At 41.5% G+C, this 26,794-nt stretch overlaps 1 protein-coding gene across 2 annotated transcripts in view; it reads left to right on the top strand.

Moving 5' to 3' along the window:
- tln2a (talin 2a) overlaps positions 1-26,794 on the top strand; it is a 93,289-nt gene that overhangs the window by 42,378 nt on the left and 24,117 nt on the right. For both annotated transcript variants that reach the window (XM_023411936.2, XM_087175540.1), the window contains exons 5-29: positions 299-428; positions 905-1,057; positions 2,424-2,566; positions 3,042-3,169; positions 3,440-3,503; positions 3,611-3,715; positions 6,527-6,682; positions 7,623-7,724; positions 8,448-8,524; positions 9,697-9,877; positions 10,149-10,262; positions 10,448-10,556; positions 11,196-11,404; positions 12,556-12,654; positions 13,313-13,480; positions 14,396-14,530; positions 14,866-15,025; positions 17,385-17,551; positions 20,105-20,233; positions 20,842-20,955; positions 21,303-21,416; positions 21,863-21,997; positions 22,493-22,621; positions 22,710-22,812; positions 23,779-23,987. In XM_023411936.2, the coding sequence (XP_023267704.1) occupies positions 299-428; positions 905-1,057; positions 2,424-2,566; positions 3,042-3,169; positions 3,440-3,503; positions 3,611-3,715; positions 6,527-6,682; positions 7,623-7,724; positions 8,448-8,524; positions 9,697-9,877; positions 10,149-10,262; positions 10,448-10,556; positions 11,196-11,404; positions 12,556-12,654; positions 13,313-13,480; positions 14,396-14,530; positions 14,866-15,025; positions 17,385-17,551; positions 20,105-20,233; positions 20,842-20,955; positions 21,303-21,416; positions 21,863-21,997; positions 22,493-22,621; positions 22,710-22,812; positions 23,779-23,987 (3,333 nt within the window). The remainder of the gene's footprint in view (positions 1-298; positions 429-904; positions 1,058-2,423; positions 2,567-3,041; positions 3,170-3,439; positions 3,504-3,610; positions 3,716-6,526; positions 6,683-7,622; positions 7,725-8,447; positions 8,525-9,696; positions 9,878-10,148; positions 10,263-10,447; positions 10,557-11,195; positions 11,405-12,555; positions 12,655-13,312; positions 13,481-14,395; positions 14,531-14,865; positions 15,026-17,384; positions 17,552-20,104; positions 20,234-20,841; positions 20,956-21,302; positions 21,417-21,862; positions 21,998-22,492; positions 22,622-22,709; positions 22,813-23,778; positions 23,988-26,794) is intronic.

Genomic DNA, 26,794 nt, shown 5'->3' with positions numbered 1-26,794 from the left:
GCAACCCAGGTAGAAGGCATGACTGTGACCAATTATTCTGAACCAAATCTCTCCTCATTGTTGTGATTGGAAGGGAGCAGCGGGCTGTGATAGGCAGCCGTTAAATAAGGTTTTCTGGCCTATATTCTCCCCTCGCTCCACGCAACCTGGATACATTTGATCATTTTTTTCAGTGGGTACTTACAGCCCCATTCTTTCTCTCTCTCCCCATCTCTCTCACATTTTCTCTTACATTTAATACTTGCATTCCTTTCTTATTGACTTTTTTTTTGTTCTTTTTTCTGTTGTCTTTGAGCAGGATATCCTTGAATATAAGAAGAAGCAGAGGCCCCAGAAAATCAAAATGTTGGATGGGGCCGTTAAAACCATCATGGTGGATGATTCCAAAACAGTGGGAGAGCTGCTTGTGACTATATGCAGTAGAATAGGTACATGGTTTCTTTTACAAGCCCTTATCTCATTCTGTGCTTTTCTTCCCCCCAGATTTGCTATACCAGTTTTATCTCATTTGCTCTTTATTGGTAATTAAACATCTGTACATTAAAAGTCTGTGTCCCAATATTTAAAAAACATCTTTGAATCAGATCATACTAAATTTAATTTCTGATCTATGGCCCCTGGTTCACCAGCTGGAATTTCTTCTTACCAAATGTTGAATTTTTTTCAAAGTGTCTTTCCAGTCCAGTCTGCTCAGAAAGCATGCTGCCACTATGACTGGGAAATATATATAATCTAAACACATCAAATTAATGATTTTTATTGCTTTTGTTTGTCCACAAACACTTTTGCAAACACACACAGAGATGATCATAAAACATTAAGAAAATAATCATTAAATGTTAAATTAAACATGAGTCCATGATGACAATGACAGGGATACTTTTTCCCCCCTATTTGATTCCAGGTATCACCAACTATGAAGAATACTCTCTGATCCAGGAGATAGTAGAGGAGAAGAAGGAGGATGGGATGGGTACGCTGAAGAAAGACAGGACGTTGCTGCGAGACGAGAGGAAGATGGAGAAGCTGAAAGCCAAACTACACACAGATGATGACTGTGAGTACAGTAGAATTGCATTTGACTTGTTGGTGTAGTTGACAGCAGTCATCTGTTACCTATTGAAGCTCATCACACAGTGGCCATGTTGCGCCCATCTTAACAGCTACTTGTAATATCTACCATCTTTCACTGGGAGAAGTACATCTACAACTTATGATCTCAGGTCAGGTTGTGCCTTTTCCATCCCATCTTGCATTCATTCCCACTCAGCTAAATCCCACCTTAAATTTAATTGTATGCTGGATGAACTACAGATTTTAAGAACAAGAAGCATTTTTGACAGTTATGGTTGTGAGAGCGCGTTTCTTTTGATCAATCTGCAGACTGGAGCCCGGTTTGACAATTTCAATTTATTAGACACAATTTGGAAAGACACCTGTCCGCATAGCATTACATACTTCACAGTGATGTTAGATCAGAAGACCTTTGAGATTATTATGTTGGAGCCTAGATTCAGAAAGCATATGAACAAATTGGTGAAATATTGAAAGTTTCCAGGCCCCCTGCACTGCGTCTGGTCAATGTGAAATTGAAGAAATGTGAGGGCGAAGTTTTTTAAAATGTTTGAGCTGCATGTTTGGACAAACTCGCCCAGGTAAAAAGAGCCTTGGTCATAGAGCTGACAAAAAGTCAGTGGACATTTATAAGGTGCTATATGTAAGTTTTTGCTATTGCTACGTAGCCAGCATTAGCAGTCTAAAAGAAATGTTGCAAGTTCAGCATCAAACTTCATTCCTTTGTCTCCAGCAGTGGAAAGTAACACCAGTGTCAACTCCTGTTTTGCTTCTATTTCTATCAATTCTTCTCTTCTACTGAAATGAGCATGCTAACCAGCTAGCTTCAGCCCGGTCGGCTCGTCTCATCACTGTCTGATACTGAGTCACTGTAGCGTCCAGTCTGCCCTCAGTTCAGCATGTGAGGATGAAGAAGCAGCACTGATCAGAGGTTGCATTCTAGCCTCTTGTCTTTTAAGAACAACGATGGCTGAAACACTTGGCAAGCGACCATTATCAACTCCGCCACCACCAGCGGCTCCTGGCAAGAAACCATGTTCGGCAGCAGAGAAAACTTACATACTATATTACTTTTAACAGAGATTCAGAGTTCCTTGGGGAAGATTGAAAAAACTTTGAACAAAGAGAAAAACAGGGTTCACTCCCATCAGTCAGACATTATGGTAGAGTGGTGAGAGAGAAGCACCTGAGTAAAAGTATAGTTTTTACCTCCAAGCTGGTAATAAATTAGGACTTTTAGAAATGTCTGACTCTAGCCAAGCAGGGTAATGCTCAAGATCCTACATATCCAACAAATAACCACAGATACATTTATCTCTGATCCCTGTGACTGGGTTTTGTGTTTACAGTGAACTGGCTTGACCACAGCAGAACATTCAGAGAGCAGGGCGTGGACGAGAACGAGACACTTTTGCTCAGACGCAAGTTCTTCTACTCGGACCAGAATGTGGACTCCCGGGACCCGGTCCAACTCAATCTGCTTTACGTTCAGGTCTGATCCTCTCTGCTGTTTTTTATGCCTCCCTCTACATGTTTGTTTTTCTGTGGAAGCTGTCATAGAAGTTGCTCTTTATTCACTTCCCAGTAAAACCAGTTAGTGATTGCTGAAGCAGTAACATGCCAGTCTCAAGTACAGAGGCTCTCCGGTGCAGTTTTTGTGCTTCAAGCTAAACCAGACATTCTTAATGGAGTCGACAGCACATCATCGCTCCAACTAGTTCAGACATACATAGGACTGAGGTTTCCCCTGGCCCCCTCAGAAGAGAGTGTACCTACAAACCAGAAGATAGACTGAACCATCCATTTCTTCATCATCGCCTAATGGTGACAAGCAGCTACAAAAATGTGCAGTGACAGATGACTTTTGGATAAATAAAGAAAGGTGTGACTCTGCCATAGTATAAGGCTTCTGAAGTTCAGTTTCTTTTACCTTTACCCAATTAATTAGAGTTTGTTTTGTCTTTCAGGCTCGAGATGATATCTTAAACGGTTCTCACCCCGTATCTTTTGACAAGGCCTGTGAATTTGGAGGCATTCAGACCCAGATCCAGTTTGGACCTCACATAGAGCATAAACACAAACCTGGATTCTTAGAGTAAGTGTGTATCCACAAAGGAGATTTCCCAGCGGTTAAGATTCCTCCATATAAGGTGTTATGACTCATTTGATTTGAATAAAGTTGAATAACTCGACCTTTCTTGAAGTACTAATAGAAACATTTGTGTTCATTTTATAAATCCAGCATTGAGAGTTTATGTAATTGATCATTTTTTGTTTGAAGTTTAAGGCTATAGCAGAAAAGATTATGACTTGTACCTTGTGTATAAATTTTTTCAGCTTCTCCTGTGTTTAATTTCTCTCTTAGTCTGAAGGAGTTTCTACCCAAAGAATACATAAAGCAGAGAGGAGCTGAGAAGAAACTCTTCCAGGTGTGGTCACATTGTTCTCTTGATAAAGGCACAATTTCATTTCATTTGTGCACCAATTGTTCAGATGCTCAATATATGCTATAATTTCTGTATAAACTAACCTACAGGAACACAAGAACTGTGGAGAAATGACAGAGATTGAAGCAAAAGTGAAATATGTGAAACTGGCACGGTCTCTGCGGACATATGGCGTCTCCTTCTTCCTGGTTAAGGTAAGTTGAAATTTCATAGATTTATCGCTATGCCTTTACAAAAATACAACATTTTAATGAAGCACCACTGCACCGTATTATTCAAATAGAAGATCATTCACTCTCATAAAGGGAAAAACTTGCCTGAAGACCTGTGCCTTTTTTAAATAAATTTTGTTTAAAAAAAAAAAAAAAAAAGCCGGGGAAGCAGATTTTGGAATTAGTTGAAATGTAGTCTGAGCCTTTTATCTCCTGAGTGTGAAATCTGCTCTGTGGGCTCGCTGTTAACTGGATCAAGAGGTTGAAGGCTCTACCCAGCAGGTGAGGAAATGGTTTGTATCCACCTGAACTTTCAAAGCGTCTCGTGTTCTTTTGTTATACAAATTATGCTTTTGCCATGGTCTTGAAAGTAGACCATTTTCATTATTGGCAATTGTAACAAATTCCAATCCTTTTAGATTAAACTGAGTTGAAAAATTCAAATCTTAATTATTTGTTATGATAAAATATTAACTAAACTTATAAGCATTTGATTAACAAAGGTTTTACCAGATCTGATATAATGAATCAAACAGGGTTCATTAAAAATAGGCAGTGACGAACACTACAACACCATGGTTTGGAATAATACAACGCACAGATTCATCAGTGATGATTGTTGATGCTGAAAAAGCATTTGATCCTCTGTAGAGTGGCCTCTACAGTGGCCTGTAAAATTGTTATATAAATATCCTACAGCTAAACTTTATACTAATAATTTACTGTCTGGATAATTTACATTAGAGAGGGGGACTAGACAAGGGTGTCCACATCCCCCACTCCTTTTCGTCCTTGTAATAGAACTTCGGGCAGAGAAAATCAGTTACAGGTGTCAGTTTAAGTAAACAACAATATAAACTTAATTATTTGCAGACGATCTTTTGATGTACTTGACTAACTTTGAAAAAATCTATACCTCTCTTGGTTTCAAATTATGTCTAAATTTTCAATGCTATCAGGTTATAAAATCAATATGAGAAAAAATAGTAGGTAGGAAAAAAAAACAACACAGAAAAACTCAAATCCAGCCTTTTACAAACTGTTTTGATACATCAAATAATTTGTTTCTCTCTACAAATGTCGTAACATAGAAGCAGACGAATGTATACAAAGGAAGTGGAACCCTCTGGGATTTGTGTGCCGTACATTTTCCGTCATACGTCTCTTACATCTCTGTCTCACTTTCTCACTAACACACACATACAAACACGCAGCTGCAGCAGCTCGTCCGCAGGGAATTCAGCGTGCTCCTGGATGGAAACCAAACGTTGTCTGTGCAGCCGAGTGTGGCACTGAGATTATTTCAGAGCGAGTGGGGAGGAAGTGGATTGAATGAGGGGGACTGGGAGGCATCTCACAGGCAAACCTGGGACAAATAAGTCCCAACTGCCAGCAGATGCAGGCTGATAGGAACAATTTGCTGATTGCCAGTTGTAGTATCTGTGGAGCTGCTATAACAAAAGTGACACTTTCTTTTTTCTTTTCCCTCACATCATCTGTCGCACAGACGACATCCTGCATAAAGACATGGGAAACTTCCCTGTCAGCATCGATAAATTGCTTTCCACTTGTCACCATTTCTGAATTTGTGGCTGAGCTCTTAGAAGAGAGCAGAAAATTAGATCATTTCTGGTAATTGCTAGAAAAAAAAAAAAAGTCACTTGTGCTGCTGTTATTGACTCTCTGCCAAATAGTTCCTGGCTTCAGGAGCTTTCAGCACCAGAGGATAAGAGCAAACATGAAGTCTAAAAAAATAAAAACTCGATTAAATTGTAGCTCACCTTGTCAAGTCTTCATTTGCACTTGTTTGCACATTTCCCAATTCTGTTAGTCCACAGTGTACTCCGCCTCTTATTCCTCACACAAATCCTCCCACTTCTGCGCCTTGGATCCGTGTTCCCCTTGATCAGTTTGACATCTTATCTGCTCACCTTTGTCCACCTTACCCAGTGGAGCAGAAGCATCTTAAAAATAATCCTGGAAAAAAAATTCAGCCTATAGTCGCTAACCCATAACCCCTGGAGGCCCCAGAGAGTTTACAGGCCTTCCAGGACTTTTTCACAACCCACCTCTTTGCCCTCACGTCACAGCCCATCACGTTCTGTCCATCTGCTCCCCGACTGCCGCTTCTGAAGAAACGTTTGCTCTTGCCATGAAAGGGAGAAGGGAAAGGAAAGTCCTCTGCGTGCTGGCTCAGAGAGCAGCTCGAGTATGGAGAGGAATAGTGAATACAGGGGGAGGTTGAGAGTTGTTGACAGGCAGATAAAGACATGATTAAGACATTATCAGACATTTTAATTACTTACTGAGAAAAGTTTTTTTTTTTTTTTTTTTGTTACTGGTTAGACAGATGAATACCCATCATGGCAGATCAGTGTGACAGCAAAATTAGAGTTTCATGCTGTGAGGCCGATATGAATTTGAATTTTTCTTGAATGCCTTTGATTTCAGTAAAACCCTCAGCAGGCAGAGGAATATGAAAATTCAAGAAAATAAATATGGGCAGAATTGTTCACTGAAAGGACTAAAAGTGACATTGAAAATGGTTTGTTTGCATCATGAGTTCAGCGTCTTTTGGGTCGATCATCTGTTTTAATTTATTCATTCTACCTTTATTTATACAATGTGGTCTAATGAGGTAAGTTTTGCTCAAGGGCCCTGCAGAGAGAGAGATGCTATACAGTATGTTGTAGATATAAATCAAGACGGGACAATCGCACAATGGGTATATATTCGATAAGACCCCCGTTTGGCAACCAATCATCTAGACTAATGAGGACCTTTGACTTTCAGGAAAAGATGAAGAGTAAGAACAAGCTGGTGCCGCGGCTCCTGGGAATCACCAAAGAGTCTGTGATGAGAGTGGACGAGAAGACCAAAGATGTCGTTCAGGAGTGGCCACTTACTACTGTGAAGAGGTGGGCAGCGTCGCCCAAGAGCTTCACCCTGGTAAGACACACCCACACACCCGCACACACACACACTCTACATTCACAGCAGAGACAGAAAACCTGCAACAGCTGACTAGACGATGATAACCCCGGTTGTGTATATTAATTTTTTTATTTTGGCACTGCTGGCTTAGTCATTGCCATCACATCTTCTCATTCAGCTCACACTGAGCACAATATTACCAGTAGAAAATGAGTATGACAGGCTCACAGTAAACCCAACCGTTCCTGCAGTGGCCATAAAAAAATCACTCTAGTGCTCAGTCTGCCTGTCCTTTCATTCCCTCCTGCACTTCGGTTATTGAATAGACTCTTTTGTCTTCCTTGTCAATATCTCACCTTTGTGTCAGCACCCAGTCAATAAGCAACATGGATTTAATCTTGCAGATCTGGTAGACTCACTGTCTCGAGTAAATTAACACGGCCTCTGTTTCTCGCTGTTAATTTAGCAGAGTGCCTCCCAGGATTTGAGGTCTGATTTGTCATTCACATGTTGAAACAGTTGTATATTTTGCTGGGCTGCAGGTTTTGATCAGGTAGAAGGTGGTGGACGGTGATTAACATCTCAAATGTGCCGATATCAAAGGCATAGCCTCTCCGTGTCTCACTGTTTTGTTGTATACAAGATAAACAGTGTATACAACTGGAAAACATTGCAAAGCTATGCTGAAAAAAAGTTAATTTCTGAGATGGTTCTTGGGTTAATCTGACTGTGTGTATGTTGCAGCAGCTTGCTGTCACCCAGCACAATGTGTAGCACCGAAACTAGCTGGCTCCATGGATTCACATTAATCCTCATAGTAAATCCTCAGCCTGTGTACAGCACAAGCACTGCAGTGGTTACTTTCCTTACAGTCCTGTGTGAAATGCATGTTTAAGACTGTGTGTGTGTGTGTGTGTGTGTGTGTGTGTGTGTGTGTGTGTGTGTGTGTGTGTAGGACTTTGGGGAGTATCAGGAGAGCTACTACTCTGTGCAGACCACTGAAGGGGAGCAGATCTCCCAGCTCATTGCCGGCTACATCGATATCATCCTCAAAAAGGTGAGACATCTATCTGTGGAAACGCAGATGAATGGTAATGAATCGGTATCGTCCTGCGGCAGAGAGAGAGTCTCACATCTGTTGATGCTTGATGTGCTCAGGCTACATCTCATACAGCTGCAGTGAAATAAAAAGAAGCCCAGGGGAGCTGGGCTCATGTAGCACAGGTAAGAACTCTCAATCAGCTGACCTTTTATCATTAACTACCACCTTCAGAAGCAAAAAAACTTGTTCAATCATGGGTTCAAGTGACCTAAAATTATGAGTGGAATTAGTGAAGCTTATTAGTGTTCAGTACTTCACTGTACATGCATCATATTTGAGTCTCACTTCTGTATTTCCTAGGTTAAGAAAGCAGATGAAAAACTTAACACCTAAGCCCAATGCTTTAAGAAAACAGAAAAAAGCAAAAACATATTTACCTGTACGCTTGAAAGAGTGACAATGGTTTGTCAAAGGGTAATACAACTCCAACAAAAGGTTTCAGTCTCAATAACCTTCATCTGGTATGTCCTGAACCTAAAAATAGGACCAAACATTTGTCAATATGATACAATGGAATATAATATTTCCCTGCTTCCCTGGACCCAGGTTTTCTTTTTCTTTTCTTTTTTTGAGATTAACAACCCATTTAACAAAGATTTAGCAACTGGGAAGCTTCTTTAAACTCCCACTTGGCTCCTTTTTAGACTAACATTTGGTGTGTTTTTCTCTCTCCCGCAGAAGCAAAGCAAGGACCGTTTTGGATTAGAAGGTGATGAAGAGTCAACCATGCTAGAGGAATCCGTATCCCCGAAAAAGTATGTGAATTAGTGTAGCAAAAAAAGCATTGTTACTCTCTTAGCCATGCTAGCAGCAGGGCTTCTTGTCACAGTTGCAGATAGTTGTCCTCAATCTAGTACAGAAATAAAGAAATAGAGCCACAGGATGTCAAACTTGTAGTTCTATAGATTAATCGCATATGATCCCCGCAGTGCTTTACTGTGTTCTAGTGCAGTATAAACTGTGGTATGATGATGGTTCCTCCATCAGCACAGAAGCGGCGCACAGAGTTATTGCATATTATTCTAACAGAACACAATATCAGACAGGGTCCTTTTTCAATTTCCGTCTCACTACTGCCCTCCACCACAGCTCACACATCCATCCTCAGGACCTCATTTCAACACATGAGCACTTCCTTAGCTGGACTTTATCCTGAGAGATAATCATTATGTGAGGAGATTTTGCTGCACCGGACGAGAGAAGCCTCTATCAGAACATATCCTGTGTATTAGCTCATTTATCCACAGTGGACTCTCAGTGTGTAACTAAAGCCATTTTTCCTGTCGAGCTTCAATTGATATTGCTTTCGTGCTTTCAACTGAGAGAGTATTTGCTGCAATTGTTGTTGTATTTTTTTTTCCCCCCTTTTGCTTTTATCTGTGCTTGTGCGCAGTGCTGAAGGCAAAAGTCTTTAATACTGCAAACACATAGCAAGCCAAACTCTGGAAGGCCTTATCTGAGGAAAAAACAAAACAAAGCTTTGTATTCCAGAAGTACTCAATGGGAAGACTCAGCAGTGTCAGTCCCACTGTCACAAATGCACACAACCGCACTGCCGAGTGTTAAATTTCTCCCGTGAATAAACTCACACACAGAGCTAACAAGCAGAAACATGCTCTTTTTGTCTTTTTTGTCGTGGCTGTTTTCCCTCTTTATGTTCTTGTCTGTAATAAGTATAACAACAACACAGAGGTTTTTGCACTGATATTTGGCTTCTTCTCCATTAGTAAGCCATTCAGCTGATGTGTGAGTGTGTATGCGTGTGTACATCACGTTCGTGTATGTATTTTGAAGTAAGCACTTTGTCTCTTTTATAGAATTATTTCTCAGAACTTGTCAGAACTACTGTTGGCACCACAGACATAGTGACTATCCTTAAACATTCACAGATACGATATTAACTGTGTGACTGTTGGCGTTCCCACAGGTCCACCATCCTTCAGCAGCAGTTTAACCGTGTGGGCCGGGTGGAACACGGCTCAGTGGCGCTGCCAGGTGTGATCCGCTCCGGCTCTATTGGCACAGAGTCGCTCAGCATGGGCACCATGCCATCTGCTCAACAACAGATCACAATGGGTCAGATGCACCGTGGACACATGCCACCACTGGTAAGACCAGTACAGCAGAAAGGCTCTCAGTATGACGTCTTAGTATTTTAAATTCAATGCTGAGCTCCTGTGAAATTTATTGTTTGTTTTATGTGGAAACAGAGGACGGACGTGTCATACGTCCTCCACTATGTCACGTTTTTTCCCATCCTTGTGGCTGGCTTCTACAAATGGGGGGTGGCAATCATCCTTCCTCATCAATTTATTTAAAAAATCATTCCAGGCTGCTTCCTGTAAGACACTCAATCTGTTTATTTCCCTGTGTATTTAGAGCTCAGCCCAGCAGGCTCTGATGGGAACCATCAACACCAGTATGCAAGCTGTGCAGAAAGCCCAGATCGACCTGGGAGAGGTTGACGATTTGCCACCATTGGGACAGGACATGGTGCGTTAAACTGCACATTTACACTCAGTAGAAAACCTTCACACACACGTACTGTATGTACTTGCTATGGTAATAAAACATCTTAAATTCAGGTGTCCATTTATGATGTCCGCCAGAAAAAATAACTGATACCCATGTTTTAACTGCATTCATACAATGTGATCTCCCTCTCATTGTGTACCCAGGCATCCAAGGTGTGGATCCAGAACAAGATGGATGAATCAAAACATGAGATCCACTCCCAGGTTGACGCCATCACTGCAGGAACAGCCTCTGTGGTCAACCTCACAGCTGGTGAGTGGCGCTGGCATGACTCAGCAGGATGTATTCTTTTTTGGGGCAGGAATCGGCAAGGATGTGATTTATTGCCAACTAAATAATTGGCATAATTTATCTCAAGCTTTACAGTAGAGCAAGGCTATGTTATTCATTGCTGCATGTTAGCATTCATTTGAAATGAATCCAAGTATTTTTAGGAATCCTTAACGAAGCCAGAGAAAATGTTGAGACTTGCGCCCACAGTTTTACAAGTGAATTTTAGGGATGCTATTTTGTTCAGAGGTAAATTAACTTTTCCATCAGTCTGGTGCTCATTAACATCACTGTAGAATCTGTATAAAGTCTTATAGCTTCCTCATCCCTGGTGTGTTTCGGTGAATATGGAGTGACGGTGTCTATTGACTCGGTGCCATTTTGAACCATTCCAAGTTAAACTCCAGCCAGTTTGTTGGTTTTTCAGTTTGTGCTTTAGACCAATAGCAATTTGACCTTAGCGATTTTTCCCTGCTTATTCCTTCCATGTTTTAATGGCTGTGTGTTGGTTAAAGGCAGATATAAGAGTCACTGGAGAGCAGTTGGTTTGGATTTTGTTTTAGTCACTTCTCTGTGACTCTTATTTCCCTGGTGACCTCTCTCATTCTGTCCCATCTTCAGGCGATCCAACTGACACCGACTACACAGCGGTGGGCTGTGCCATCACCACCATCTCTTCCAACCTGACTGAAATGTCAAAGGGCGTGAAACTGCTGGCTGCGCTGATGGAGGATGACGTGGGAGGAGGTAACGACCTGATGAAGGCCGCCAGGACGCTTGCAGGGGCCGTGTCTGACCTGCTGAAGGCCGTGGAGCCGGCCTCTGGAGAGGTGAGCAAAAGAACCTCAAACCCTGAGACAATGATAATAAGCTTGATCAAAGGGTATAAAATTCAACACCTCGTCTCTTTCTATACGGATCAGTTTAATATTACATCTATTTGTATAAAAATATTGTCAGTTGGTCCTAATTTTGCTCCTGAAAATGGCACTTTGGAATTTTCTTTCCACCCTTTCCCTCTGTCCATGCCACTGTATAGCTGATATCCTGAAGCCCAACACAGCCAATAAAGTATGACGGACATAATGGGAGATTGTGTAGTTATTGTTGTGTTACTTGAAATGCCACATTGTGTGCGTACTCTGCCGTCTACACAGTGTTTTGTTCCGTCTGAACTGACAGCCTAAAAAGTTAATTAAATTTCCCACAGAGGAGCTCTTCCTGGAAGCAATGTATCATCTCATAATAATACAACATCTCTCCTGCTCCTCCAAATCACACCTAATTATATCGGCGTCCTCTGCTGCTGGCCGCCTCCAGCTAACTGAATTGTTCTGGTCAGTCTGAATAAAGACCTCAAGCTGGAGCTGATTGGCAGATTTTTACTGTAGCTTCAAAATACTGCCAAGGACAAGGCATCTGCTTGGGTTGCAGGACTGTAATGTTCTCACCGAGGTGTATTAGGAGCTTGCTTTTGTTGTGTGGTGGAAGAATCATTCAGAAGTTAATGTAGTGTACAGTGTTGGGCTGGTGATCTGCATAATGCACAGGTTTATCTAGCTGAGACACAACTCGGAGCTTGCACTTGTGAATTATGCATGCAGGATATTGGAAAGATAAAATGTGGCCTGTAGGTTAGTTAGGAAAAGAGATGGAGGCTGTTTTTAGAGTGTACTGTGTCCTGGTGTTGCTATTTGATGAACCACTTTGTGTTGAAATAACTAATAAGTAATTTTTCATTTCAGTATACTCCAAACTGTATGTTAACTACAGTCAGAGCTTTAAAACACACACCTTTCATCACAGTTATGAGTCATGTATGACACACTAATGCTCGTAAACTACTGCCATATCTCAAGATACAGGATATGATGCCGTTTCCAGCCAGGCGTCTAAATGTAGTGTCACATTCTGATGGTCTCTCTGTGTGTGTGTGTGTGTGTGTGTGTGTGTGTGTGTGTGTGTGTGTGTGTGTGTGTAGCCCAGACAGACTGTGCTGACAGCAGCAGGCAGCATCGGCCAGGCCAGTGGAGACCTCCTGCGCCAGATTGGAGAGAGCGAGACAGATGAAAGGTTCCAGGTAACTCTGCACCCGGTCCATTCATCATTATCAGACAAAACTCAATGCTCAGGCTCTGCCTCTCAGTTAATCAAAACACACAGCAACCAGTGAAATGTGGAGGGAACTGTTCAAGTTGTATCATAGTGATTTTTCATATAGAGACTTTTTTTAATATATATATATATATATATTTTTTATAATTCAGCTATTCCAGCCATCTAGCTTTGTGTTTTGACAGTAGTTCAGTGATGATGAGCTGTACAGATGTGCAGTGGGTGAAAGTGTTTTTTTATAAGATTAGACTGTCCATGCATTCCTCCTTTCATTAGTTTATACAATTAAGTATATGTGTGTATTGTACAAATAAGCAAACACCATTTCCTTTCCTGGTCAAAATTAAATGAGATGGCAGTTTGATGTCATATTTCTGTGAAATTACCTTATGTCCTGCATCTGCTTTCTTTCAGCTCAATTACACACAATTACAGGCATAATCCTATGGCACAGACTTGTATTGAACTATAAGTTTGCCTTTTTTTTCTGAAATATCCAGATGCCAGTGCCAGAATCAATTTGTGAGAATCCGCTTGTTAATGTTACAGGACAGACCGTGCAGGTTTTTAAGTTGCTGATGATTGATCACGTTTTACCTCCTTCTGTGCCGCCTGTTGTGCAGGACGTCCTGATGAATCTGGCCAAAGCAGTGGCCAACGCTGCAGCCATGTTGGTGCTGAAGGCCAAGAACGTGGCCCAGGTTGCAGAGGACACAGTGCTTCAGAACCGGGTCATTGCCGCCGCCACCCAGTGTGCCCTGTCCACCTCCCAGCTGGTGGCGTGTGCCAAGGTACAACAGAGTGTCTGTAGCACATTTGTAAAAATGATCTGAATAAACCTGCCCGTCATGTCAGTGTTTGTATAATACGCATTCAATTACCAAAAAAGAAATTCAGCGGGTATTATGCAAATACTTGGAAATGATGCATGAGTGGTGTAGTGTTTTTCCATTTATGATGTCAGATCTGTCTCTGATTTGAACATTACACTTGCAGTGGTGTAAGGATGTCACTTGGGAAGCTATTGTTAAAGCTATTTGGTTGAGTACTTGACAATAATTTCCCAATTGCTGTTTCAGTCGTTCTCATAAGACTCTGCAGTGAGGTTTGATAAACAGACATTTATATCCTCAAATATTTGACTCACCTGCAGTTTATCTGCAGCTAAAAAAAAAAAAACAAAAAAAAAATAATTTTGGAGAATGAAAACATCAGGATGCACCAAGGCACTGTTAAATACCCCGTGCCCTCATCATATTTGCGCACCCTTAATTGTACAACCCACATGTCTCTAATTAGTTTAAATGCTCTCATGGCTCCCAGTCTGAAGAGTTGCATTTACCAAACAAATCCTCACCTCTCTGCATGGCAGTGTGATGAGAACCATCTGCTGAATCCTTCTCAAATCTTCTCTCTTTCTTTCTCTCGTCTCTCTGATTCGTCCGTTCTCTGTGAAATGTGATGATGAAAAGACTGTTATAGCAGTGTGTTTATAACCAAGTGAATTATGTTTGTTGCTGTTTATTTTCTAGTCACACTAAGTTTACTGCAGATTACTTTTGGGCATCATTTATTTCTTCTGAATTTCACTTCTCACCCATTATATTTTTTTTATTTATTTCATTTGCTAAATATTTGAAAACCATTTCAAGTGGATACATTTCACATGGTTTTTCTTCACCCCTCTCCTATTCATGTTGATGTAGGTGGTGAGTCCCACCATCAGTTCCCCAGTTTGCCAGGAGCAGTTAATCGAAGCGGGAAAGCTGGTGGATCGCTCAGTGGAGAGCTGCGTCCAGGCCTGCCTCTCAGCCACCGAAGATGGCGAGCTCCTTAAACAGGTCAGCCTCTATTAGACTCTATTTTTCCATCTATGATTTTTTTTTTTTTTTTTTACATTTTTATTTTAGAAAATAACTTTGGTCCAATAAACACTGATTAGGAACAAATGAGTTTACTGGTTTGTTTCCTAGAATACTCAGACTTTTTGCCATTTAAATCACAGCAGCTGTTTTTTATTTGGAGAGTTCAGTTTGTGCACTAACAACCAGCTTAAGAAGCAATGAAGATAATGAGTCCAGCTTGCCTCTCCCTGGTCGGTTGAAATAAGAAGTAGGGAGTAATGCAGCTTAAGAAGCTGCACTAATGTTGGTGGTGTGCGTCTCATGTGTTGAAGGTGAGTGCAGCAGCCAGCGTGGTGAGTCAGGCTCTGGGAGATCTCCTGCAGCACGTCCGTCAGTACACCTCAAGGGGAGAGCCTATCGGGCGCTACGACCAGGCCACAGACACCATCATGACGGTCACTGAGAGCATCTTCAGCTCAATGGGAGACGCAGGTGAGTTCAAAAGAGGATATTGCTCGGTGATGAAAAGCTAATGGGAAAAACTCACATCCAGCCGCTGCTGAGACTTTTTGTAAATACTATGAAGTACAGGAGAAAAAAAGTTTGAAATATGTTGAACATAAGGTTAAGGAACAGGTTAATTAATTGCCATTTAAGTGAGAATTACTTTTGATTTGAAAAGCACTTGTGGTTTAAGAAGTCATTAGCGGGGAAGCACAGCCTGCAGCCAACTACTTCCATGGAGGTTTAGTTTCCATTAGCAATACTAGCAGGGTCGGTCTAGGGATGGCAAGGTCAGTCAATCAGTCAGTCCACCACTTTGTTCCAACTGAAAGTTCTCAGTAACCTTTGGATGGACGGCCATGAAATTTTGTACAGACATTCATGGTCTCCAGAGGATTAATGCTATTGACTTTGGTGATCAGAGGTTGACATTTTTGGTTGACATTGTTACAAGTGTTAGATGGATTGTCATGAAATTAGGTTCATACATTAAATCATGCTTTCATGTTCCTCTTAAGAATTAATTGTAATAACTTTTGCAAACAAACTTTGCCCAATAATTTGTTTGATGTTAAAATACCTGCAAAGCTAATGACATTGCTATCAGCGCGAGCTGCAGGTTTAGTGCTAATTATTAAACGTTAGCATGCTAGCAAGCTAAACTGAGGTGAGAAACTTAGTAAATGTCATACCTACTTATCATCAGCATTCAAGCCTGTTAGTATTCTAACATTAGCATTTAGCTCAAAGCACCACTGTGGTCTGAGCGCAGTCTCACAGTGCTGTTTACATGGCTGTAGTCTCTTACTCTGGTTGATCATACAGTTACGTCCTTCAAATGAAGAATTGATTCCACTAATTATAGAATTATTGATAATCTGGGAAAAAATTTAAATAAAAGCCAATAAAATGTAAATTCAAGTTAGCTGGTGATTTTTAAGTACAGTGCCTGCTTCCCTTTCTGTTGGTAGGTAGGTACTGTCCTAGGTAGGTTTTTCTTTTCTACTAAAATATAAAAATTGAGTTTTCACTGATATAATATGCCATTTTGTCTGCTGTCATGATGTGAAACTCAACCTGGAATTCAGCCAGATCTGACCTGCCATAGCCAAATGCTTTTTAAAAATTGATGTGAAATTGGGTGCACAGAAAGGATATCTAATCTTACCATTAAAACTGACCTGCCATAGCTCTGTCTGGTTTCAGAGGCTTACTGTGTATCTGTGCTTGCCTCATCCCATCTTCTCCTCTGAGAGACTGGCAAGATGGTGGGTTTGAATGGACTGCTGTCAGCCATGCGGGAGCGACTGAGAAAAGCTGTCAGCGATGTTAACAAGTCTGACAGCAGAGAAAGACACATAGATGGAAAGAGATGCACGGAGAACATCCCAGCGGTCAGCTCGGATGGATTGATTGGCTTGATAGACAACTAGAGAACTGCTGTTTGCTCTGCTGAGGTCTGAATACATGCAGCCAGAAGGCGAATACCGCCTATGAACTGGTGTCAGATATGTCAAGCTGTGTCACACCTGGCATTCAGAAATGAAATGTGAAGAGGGGTGGGGGGGGGGGTAGTCCTTCTGCAGTGGAGTGTTGGCAGATTAGCTGATACATTCACATGAATTATAGAGGCTTCCTGCCAAATAGTTTCTGCTGTGTGTCCAGTTCTGCTTTGACAGAGAGAATACAGACACCAATCCCTTTCTTATCCCTCTTGTCTTCCCTCATTAGTCTGACTCTGAGAATATTTTCAGAGGGAGTCAGAAATAATTACATCCAATTCTTTCCTCACAAGTCACCTTCAAGTGTTATAACATCATGCAGATCTGATGAGGAATTCAACCAGACTGAGCGCAGTGGAAGAAGCTTGTTACTTTTGCACCTTGTTTTCTGCCACCAGGCTCTTTTTTTATGATTCTGACATTAAACCCGACAGCGTTTTGCTCAAAAGCTCAGTGTTGTTTACGACTTCAGTCACAATACGATTCAACCTACTGTCAGACAGTTTAATAACTGATACAGATACAAAATTAAATGGTGTGAAATTGAAAAACCTTGCACGTAGGTTTGCCGGCATTGCATTACTTGCATCATTATTCCCACATTCCTGAAAGAAAACAGTCATCAAGCCTAATTATCTTCTTTTTTATATTGTAAGGTTGAAGCAATCAACATGGGTTTAGTTTTTTTTAGGTTTTATATATGGTTAATCAAGTTAAAACAAGTTTTCAGTGTTAAAGCACTCTCATTAATCTCTCATTAGTATGTCTCACTAGTATGATTTTCTTTCCTCTTTCTCTTTCCCCTCACGTTGTCTTTACTTCTGTCCTCCTCCTCTCATCCACAGGAGAGATGGTCCGACAGGCTCGGGTCTTGGCTCAGGCCACCTCAGACCTGGTGAACGCCATGAGGTCTGATGCTGAGGCCGAGGTGGATGTTGACAATTCGAAGAAGTTACTTGCGGCTGCTAAACTGCTAGCAGACGCCACAGCGAGGATGGTAGAGGCAGCAAAGGTGAGCAGCATTAGAGACATTAAACATGTATAATAGTTATTGTGTTTAATTTCTTGTAATTTTAGACTTAAGTCTAGCAGATTAAATTCGTAAACTGCAGGGCTGCTGTGAAACAAGCTGGAGTCCATACATAATATATATATTCTCTCTCAACCCAAAAAATCTCTTGGTTTTGTTTTGGTTTTAATCACAGTAGTGGCATTTCTTTAGACCAGATAATAAAGGGTTTGCTTTTCTTGTACATATAAGGTAACAGCAGGGGGAAAGGAAGTGTGTGTGTGTGTGTGTGTGTGTGTGTGTGTGTGTGTGTGTGTGTGTGTGTGTGTGTGCGCAAATAAAGAAGAAAAAGACCAAAGATGACGGTCTGGGAAGTGATTCCGTTGGTGAGGTGTTAAATCATTAATAAAAGATGACCTTTAAGACTCACCAGAAATTTAGGGCATGGCCACGTCTTAAATCTGAAAATCTTTACAGTGTGAAAAAAGCCAAAATTTTGCTGAACCTTGAGGGGGTTTATGATCCATACAGTGTTTAGATATACCATCCATTTCTTATTACATCTCATCTTTTCAGCGTAACATGATTAAGAGTAAGAGGACATCCAAGTCTTTCTTCTCAGACTGCTGAAGGGCAGGCTTAACGTTTGCCACGCAGCATCCCATCTTCCTTTATCCAAACTATTTATCTGCTCTCTCTCTACATCACTCTCATTATCAGTCTGCAGAATCACACACCGATACTAATAACTCTCCACTTCCACCATGAAAATTAAATGACGCCCTCCAGCTGGTTAGTCGAGTTTGATGCCAGACTTATCACCGTCACATCTGTGTCAATGGAGGCTGAGACCTCAGCCAGCCGTTGCCTCGGTAACTGATTAATTAAGCTTGTGTGGTTTAGTTTTTGGACAGTGTGCTTTACAGCTTTGTGCTTATTTTTTTAAAGGTAATGATTTACTGTAGTGAGAGACACTTTTTTTATTGAACATATATTTTAGGGGTCTTCAACACGTCTTGACCAAAGGTTCAGAGAATATAATATGTGCAGACCATAAGCATAATACAAACATTAAGCAACACAATCTGTTTTAGCCTATGTTTGTTTACATATTGGAAAATTAAGTATAATGAATTAGCTATTATTAGTTCCTGTTTGCTATGTACCGATTAGACGATTGACAACTATCACTGGATTACTTTGATATTAAGGGGGACTTTGAAGCATGATGGCTCCCGGGATCTGAAGTTACAAGGAGCTTCTTTCTTCTCTGATTTCTAAGCAGACTTATCTACGTTTATTTGCAGTGGAAATCAGACAGTTTGTCATGTTCTGCATGTTCAGGTTTGACTGAATTATGAGTTTAAAAAAAAAAAAAAAAAGATTTGCTTACTCAGCTGCTTGGGTTTGGAGATCAGTTTGAGTGTTTTGATAAGATAAGTGAATAAATGTCACTTGTAATATAAGGCATGAGAAGCTCACGGACACTTTCATTTTGTAAAAGTAGCTCTCAGAGGGGAAAAAGGTTGGAGACCCCTGATGTATTGTATCACTGTAAAACAGGCTGTGGGTTTTTGAAGACCAGTTCCTGTGATGAATTCTTGAATGTGATATCTTGTTTCACCCCCTGGAAGATAGCTCGTTTCAATAATTATGCAAACGGCTGTTCTTTTTAAATGGTGTCAGCAGTTGCCAGGAGGCAGGTGACAGCTGAGAACTCCACTGACTTGAAGCTTGTCACATTTTATTGTGATAAACGCTACAGTTCGTCAAATGTCGTACGAAGTCTGAATGGTCTCAAAAGTGATTTCTTTTTTTTTTCTGTTTGTACACTTGTGTGTGTGCCTTGTTGATAGTGATGTCTCTTGTTTGTATGACTTGTGCCCACAGCAGCTGTGGGGTTAAACATTACCTTAATGACATGAATTTTTAGTAGCACACCCGCCCACGTCTTTGTGTAGCTGCAGGTGAAGCTGCTGCGTTCCCGGTTAATTAACCTAATGGCAGCGGGCTTAGCTGTCTCTCCAGAAGCTGGAGACATAGAGGCGCTAAGTGAAATTAGTCTCCACAGAACCCGGTTAACTTGTGAGGCTTGATACATAAACAGGAGGATAAAAAGAGCTTCTTGGTAATATGGATAAACAACATCTCTTGACTTTTAGCCGTCAACAAAGCAGTGATTGTTTGAGTGAAGTGGAGCCGCAGCTGAGTTTGAGTGCAGTGATTAAGTCTGCGTCAAAGATCTGTAAACACTGATTGAATATTCAGAGATTGCTTGTATGTACTGATGGCAGTTGTGTGGGTGGGTGTGTCTGTTGCTGTTTCCGGTAGGTGTGTGTGTGTGTGTGTGTGTGTGATGTGATGAGCACTAACATGTTTCTGAACTGCTCAGGAATCCTTATGCTTTTCTAAGAAAGGAGTAGTGCAAAGATTGTTGAAATTCAGGGAATTTGTGCCAGCTGTTTGCCCACCCAGCTCACCTGCCATGTACAGTATGTGCTGATCTTTGTTTTTGCATGTGTGTGTGTGTGTGTGTGTGTGTGCGCGCACTCCCAGGGGGCTGCAGCATACCCAGAGAACGAGGACCAGCAGCAGAGACTGAGGGAGGCTGCAGAGGGTCTGCGCGTGGCCACCAACGCTGCTGCTCAGAATGCCATTAAGAAGAAACTGATCAACAGGCTGGAGGTCAGTGATGCTGGCAAACACACTTTTCACACAGTGAAGCAGCAGAAAATCAAATACACAGAATATATTTAGAAAAAGGCATGACATTAACACCAAGACCAATCTTAAATGTCACCATCTCCAAAGTACCATGTTAAGGACACTGTGTCACCATCTATAGCGTACAAATAGAGACATTACTGAGAGAGATCAGGGAGGATTACATGTTGATTTCTGCAGCATGTCTGTCACCAGGAAACGTCAGGGACGCTCTTTTGCCACAGGGTTATTTCACTCACGACTCACTACCACTTCAAGCTAAAATATTCAGCTCATTGAACAGGATTATATAGGCATATTTTTACTTTATTAGTGTTAGTTGTAGTAATATTAAGATGTTTTAATATCTATAGTAACTATTTCAATTTGCATAAAAAGGTGTAAGACCTTGAACAGTTGATTCTGTTTTCACACTCAAAAGCATTAAAGTACACTATTGTTTAATAATGTGACCATCGAGGTATTTTTGCTGTAAGTGGAAACCTAAAAAGAGACTGCTACAGAGAGAGATACTGTTGAACCACATTTTACATTTGGATGTGAGCTTTTTGTCTCTTGATATTCCTCAGAATGCAGCTAAGCAGGCTGCGGCTGCAGCCACACAGACCATCGCTGCTGCTCAGAATGCTGCTGCATCCAACAAGAACACTGCTGCTCACCAGCAGCTGGTGCAGAGCTGTAAGGTGAGGATCGATGCTGAATGACAGCAGGCTGCCATTTGCTGTTTGATGTTTTTTTTTTTTTTTTTTTTTTTTTTTTTTTTTTTTTTTTCTGGTTTGTTCTATTTTTCTTCCTTTAATGAATCATTGAAACTGTTTACCTCACACTTTTGTCCATCATACCTTAATTGGACACTTTTTGTCTGTTTTTTAATGTTATTTGTGCATCCCAACTGCTTGACTGATGATTTATAGAACAGTATTATAGAGAAATTTTATACCGAGGCCTATAGTGAATCTCTGAGGTCTCCATTTTGACTGTATTTAAGCCTGTGTATTCACTGCGCTTGCGTGTTTTTGTTTTTTTAAAGGCGGTGGCAGATCACATCCCCCAGCTCGTCCAGGGAGTACGTGGCAGTCAGGCCAAACCGGAGGACCTCAGTGCACAACTCGCCCTCATCATTGCCAGTCAGAACTTCCTTCAGGTGCAGCACACACTCACTCCCACTGTGGCCTCGCCATTTCTCACTTTAGCTGGAGAATGGGTTGTTAAAACTTTATGTGCCCATAGCCAAACTGAGTAACGTCAATTCTACATTGGAAACTAGGCTGAACAAAGTATAAATAGTGTTTCTGTCATGTGGGGAGCCATTAAAAATAGGCCTGTAACCTCTTTTCGGTGGAAGCAGGCAGTTAAAGAAGCGCTGGTGGGGTGGTATTTTGTGTTTAATGCCTCAGTGGTCCTTTTTAGTGTTCCACAAATACAATATTGGTGAAATATCCACCACATAATTTGACCTTTGATCCTTGTTGTTGCCCAGAGCAATGTTTTTTCAATGCTTTAAGGGAAAATATATTTTTGTTAACCATTTTTAGGCTTTTTTATTTATTTATTTAAAATAAATTTCCACATTTCTTTATCTCTCTGTAGCCCGGTAGTAAGATGGTGACCTCAGCCAAGTCATCTGTTCCCACGGTGACGGATCAGGCTGCAGCCATGCAACTGGGTCAATGTGCTAAGAACCTGGCTACCTGCCTGGCTGAGCTGAGGACGTCTGCACAGAAGGTAGAGAGCACAGACACAAAGGGTAGCTCACACACTTAACACAATTATATTGTTCCAGGAAGGCACAATACCTCTCTGGAACATGTATAATAAACTTAATGGTTAAAATCACAGTATAGACAAAAATAGAGCCACCTGTATATTACACAGTGTGACAGAGTGCTGTTGAGTAGCGTTCTTGTTATACTGCTTACTCCACATTAAATGCAGTGAAGTGTAAACTGCTGTGTTAGAGGGTTTTAAATTGCACACTAGGCATCTGAATCAAGTCACATCAACTGACAATAGTTTGATGCATTTTCCTCAACTACAGTATTTGCAGCAGATGTACGTTTTTCTGGATAGCAGTAGTTTGAATTTCTAACCAGCAGAAACTGACAGCAAAATACAGTATATTTCTGTTAAAGGATCATCACTTCCAAGTGCAAAACATAAGCCATAACCTTTGCAACTATGTGAAATGTGAGTAGTAGCAACACCTACTTTATTTTCAAGGCTCATGAAGCTTGCGGTCCCATGGAGATCGACTCTGCGCTCACTGCCATCCAGACCCTGAGGAGTGAGCTGCAGGATGCCAAGCTGGCTGCTGTTAATACCCAACTGAAACCTCTACCTGGAGAATCAGTAAGAGACATTTAAGACCCATGAGGTTGATTTTCTTTACTTCTGCTTAAATCCTGTGCTTTATTTGTCCCCTTTCCTTCTGCTTCAGTTGGAGAAGTGTGCTCAGGATCTGGGCAGCACCTCCAAGTCAGTGGGATCCTCCATGGCTCAGCTGCTCACTTGTGCCGCACAAGGAAATGAACACTACACAGGTTGGTACTGTTGATGTGCTGTACTGAGATCTATAAAAAATACTTTAAGGTTGTGCAGTCGCTTCTGTCCGTTAGTCTCAGATCTTAAAAACCTAGGTAAGACTGACGATTGCAAGAAGCACTGTCTCTTAACTCCTTTTGCTGTGAACATACATGATCCCATCGATGCCAATTTTAATAGAAGAATTTTATGCTTTTATGAGCTAAATGTGCAGTCTCTGCTGAGTTCATCTTGCAGTTACCAGTATCTTGTTTTGCTTTGCAGTACACACTGCACACAAAGCCTCTTTCTTTTTTCACATGACTTCAACTATCACTTTAACTACTTGTGATGTGATTGAATAATCAGATCCAATTAAGCAATACGTGGCATCAAACGTCAGTTAATATTTTGTCCTTTTTTTTTAATGGATTGCTTTGTATCATGCATTAGAGTAAAGCAAGGCAAATTAATCTGTTTGAAATCCTTTTAAAAACGTCTCTTCAGTTGCAAACATGATTTCTCTGGAGAGTTTTCATGACCTTTATGTATCCTTGGTTAGAATACAGCACATGGTTCTTCATAGAACCTGAGGGAAAATGCCCCTACTGGCTGCAACATGTTTTACTTTCCTTCAGTAATCTTGTTAACTGCAACATAATATGGCTTCATTCTGCTGGTTTGATCCCATCCAACTGATGTGTTGTTGTAAATGAGATGTTTTATTGTGTTGGCTCCTGCATGTGAGCCAATCATCCTTTTGGACCAAATTACATTGTGCTCATGATGCAACATGACACATTTGCCAAGACAGGAAATTACTTTTTTATACATTTAACAAACCTTTATGATTTGATATGACTATGATTTGAAAATGAACACATGATGGTGTCATAGTTTTGTAAATGATAGATGGTTCGTTTGAGATACTTTCCTGACTGTAGTTGTTGTCTGTCACACCTATACTCTCTTACATCTGTGTGTAGGGATAGCAGCCAGGGAGACGGCTCAGGCCCTGAAAACTCTGGCCCAGGCGGCCCGTGGCGTCGCTGCTTCCACCACAGACCCCAAGGCTGCAGCTGCCATGCTGGACTCGGCTCGGGATGTTATGGAGGGCTCGGCGCTTCTCATTCATGAGGCCAAGCAGGCGCTGATTTCCCCTGGAGACGCTGAGAGCCAGCAGAGGCTGGCACAGGTGAGATGGTTCAGGATTGCTCGGGGGCGTGGAGTCAATTCTGCTTGTCTGTTCGGTTTAACACTACGGGTGATTCTTGATGCTGCAGGCTGGAACGTTCAGTTCAACCCTCATCCTTCTGTCAGGCTATAGCACCTGTGCCAACAAGCTAACACCACCAAATGTCACCACATAGACAACTCTGCAGAGTTCTGAAGGTTGTCAGAACAAAAATATACTTGCAACTTGTGAGTCTGAGGCTTTTGTTTACAAGCGCTGATTCGTTTTTAATTGGAGTGTGAATCCTCTGTTTTACATAGAAGTAATGTGACTGTAAAGATGGCTAGAAAGCCAGACCGTCAACTCTTTCACCCAACAGCACTTCTTTCTGTGCTTGCTATATTTAGCTAAATATTTCTGTACGGAAATCTGCTTGGTAAAACATGAAAGTGAACACCTGTCAAATATAGCAAGGGACTCCTATAATACACCTGGTGGCATATTTAAAGGCCAAGCAACTTATTTATTTATGCCCTGTCCTCATTTTATTCTCCCCCAAATTATTTAATTACATGTTTCTTGGAAGCAATTAAAGACCCAATTAAATACCTGGGTCCTACTCCACTTTCTTGGTCAGACTAGTGCGGACTAGAGAGACCAATACATAAGAGCTGATGAAGCCGCTTGGATAAGAGGCGAAACGTCTTCCACAGACAAATACAAGTCCAGTTGCCTTCGATTTAATCTGAGAAAGAGATAACTATGACCTGGACGAATGAGAACTTACACAGACAGATTGCTGAAAAATTTGGGTTGGATACCCTAAAGGCAGTGCGAGAACATGAAAGGCTGGCTCGAAAAATCGCAGACCACAGAAACCACCTACGGTTTAGCCTGAGGTGCAGGCAAAATAGGCTCATACCAACTAGCCTACAGTTGCGCTCCACAGTAAAAGGACACAGAGCCAATAAGATTCTAGACCAAGCTCAGAATCACCTCCTTAATGAGAGAGTAAGGCAGGTCCTTTTCACCATAGAAAGGCTCAAGGAAAAAGCTGACCACTTTTTCCAAAACTTGAAAACACTCCTACCAGTTGCGTTGTTTAAAAAGGTTGTTGACTTCACCACGAGAGCCCAACTAGCCCAACACACCAAGGGCAAAGAAAGGCAAAGAAAGAAATTCTGCAATCTCCAACACAAGACAATTAACTCAGGTAACAAAGCAGGAAACTCAAAAAAGGCACAGGAGGCAAACCAACACACAAAAACAGACAGATGGGTAAAGAACTTATCTGACAGAGAACTTACCCAGCCCGAGAAGGAGGTCCTAACAAAAGGGCTAAATTTTGCTGTTACACCAGAACAAGTTCCTATAGTTGAACTCATCACAGCTACAGAATCAACTATACGGAAAAACAACCTGAAAGAAACTGAAGCAGAACAGCTAAGGTTTAAGGTGTCAACAACCCTGTCCAATGCTAAGGCCCCACCTTCGAACCTCACCTATCACGAAAGAAAAGCTGTGATATCCCTAAGCAAGGATAAGAACATCACCATCCTTCCAGCTGACAAAGGGAGATGCACAGTAATTCTGAATACAAGTGATTACCATGCTAAGGTTGCCACTCTTTTAAATGACACAAGCACCTACGAAATATTGAAGCGAGATCCGTCCAGTGGCTACAAAAGAAAGGTCATTGAATGCCTCCAAAAACTACAACAAGATGGAGCTCTTGACCGGCCACAATACCTCCGTCTCTATCCTCAGGACACCATTCCATGCCTATATGGACTCCCCAAGGTCCATAAGGAAGGGGCACCACTCCGACCCATCGTAAGCAGCATCAATTCAGTAACCTACAATATCGCTAAGCTTGTAGCCAACATCTTAGCCCCCCTGGTTGGGAACACACCACATCATGTTCGAAACTCATTAGACTTTGTAAACAAAATCAAAGGCTTGAAAATGGCACAAGATGAAACCATGGTGTCATACGATGTGACCTCCTTATTCACCTGTATTCCAACAATGGAGGCAGTGGAAACTGTGAGGCATCACTTGAAACAAGATCACACACTACATGACAGAACAAAACTCAAACCAGACAAGATTTGCCAGTTACTGGATTTATGCCTCACAACCACATATTTCCAGTTTAACAGCAACTTCTACAGACAAAAGCACGGCTGTGCTATGGGCTCACCTGTGTCCCCCATTGTGGCCAATCTATACATGGAAAGGGTAGAGCGAAAGGCCCTCAACTCCTTCAAGGGAACTCCACCAAGCCACTGGTTTAGGTATGTGGATGACACATGGGTAAAGATTAAAACACAAGATCTACAAGCCTTTACCCAACACATCAACTCAGTGGACAAGAACATCAATTTCACAAGAGAGGATGTCAAAGACAATCACCTCCCTTTCCTTGACTGTGATGTCCACCTTGCTGAGGACAGGAGCCTCCACATTGGGGTATACAGGAAGCCCACGCACACAGACCAATACCTACTCTTTGACTCACATCATCCACTGGAGCACAAAATGGGTGTGATCAGAACCCTGCAACACAGGGCTGACAACATACCAACCTCCACTCTGGCCCGAGCAGAAGAACATAAACATCTAAAGGGAGCTCTGAAAACTTGTGGCTATCCGAGTTGGACTTTTGGCAAAACAACAACACGCTCCAGGAAGAATACCAACACGGAGGATGCTGAGAAAATGAAAGATAAACGCAGAAACATCGTCATTCCATACGTGTCTGGGGTCTCAGAGAAACTCAGGAGGATTTTTAACAAACATCAAATCCCTGTATGTTTCAAACCCAG

Source organism: Seriola lalandi, unplaced genomic scaffold (assembly GCF_002814215.2).
Source record: "Seriola lalandi dorsalis isolate HSWRI2012SDOR001 ecotype SW California unplaced genomic scaffold, Sedor1 jcf7180002054474, whole genome shotgun sequence".
NCBI classification, from domain to species: Eukaryota; Metazoa; Chordata; class Actinopteri; order Carangiformes; family Carangidae; genus Seriola; species Seriola lalandi.
Note: the sequence above shows the minus strand (reverse complement) of the source record. Positions and strands in the feature narration are given on the sequence as shown.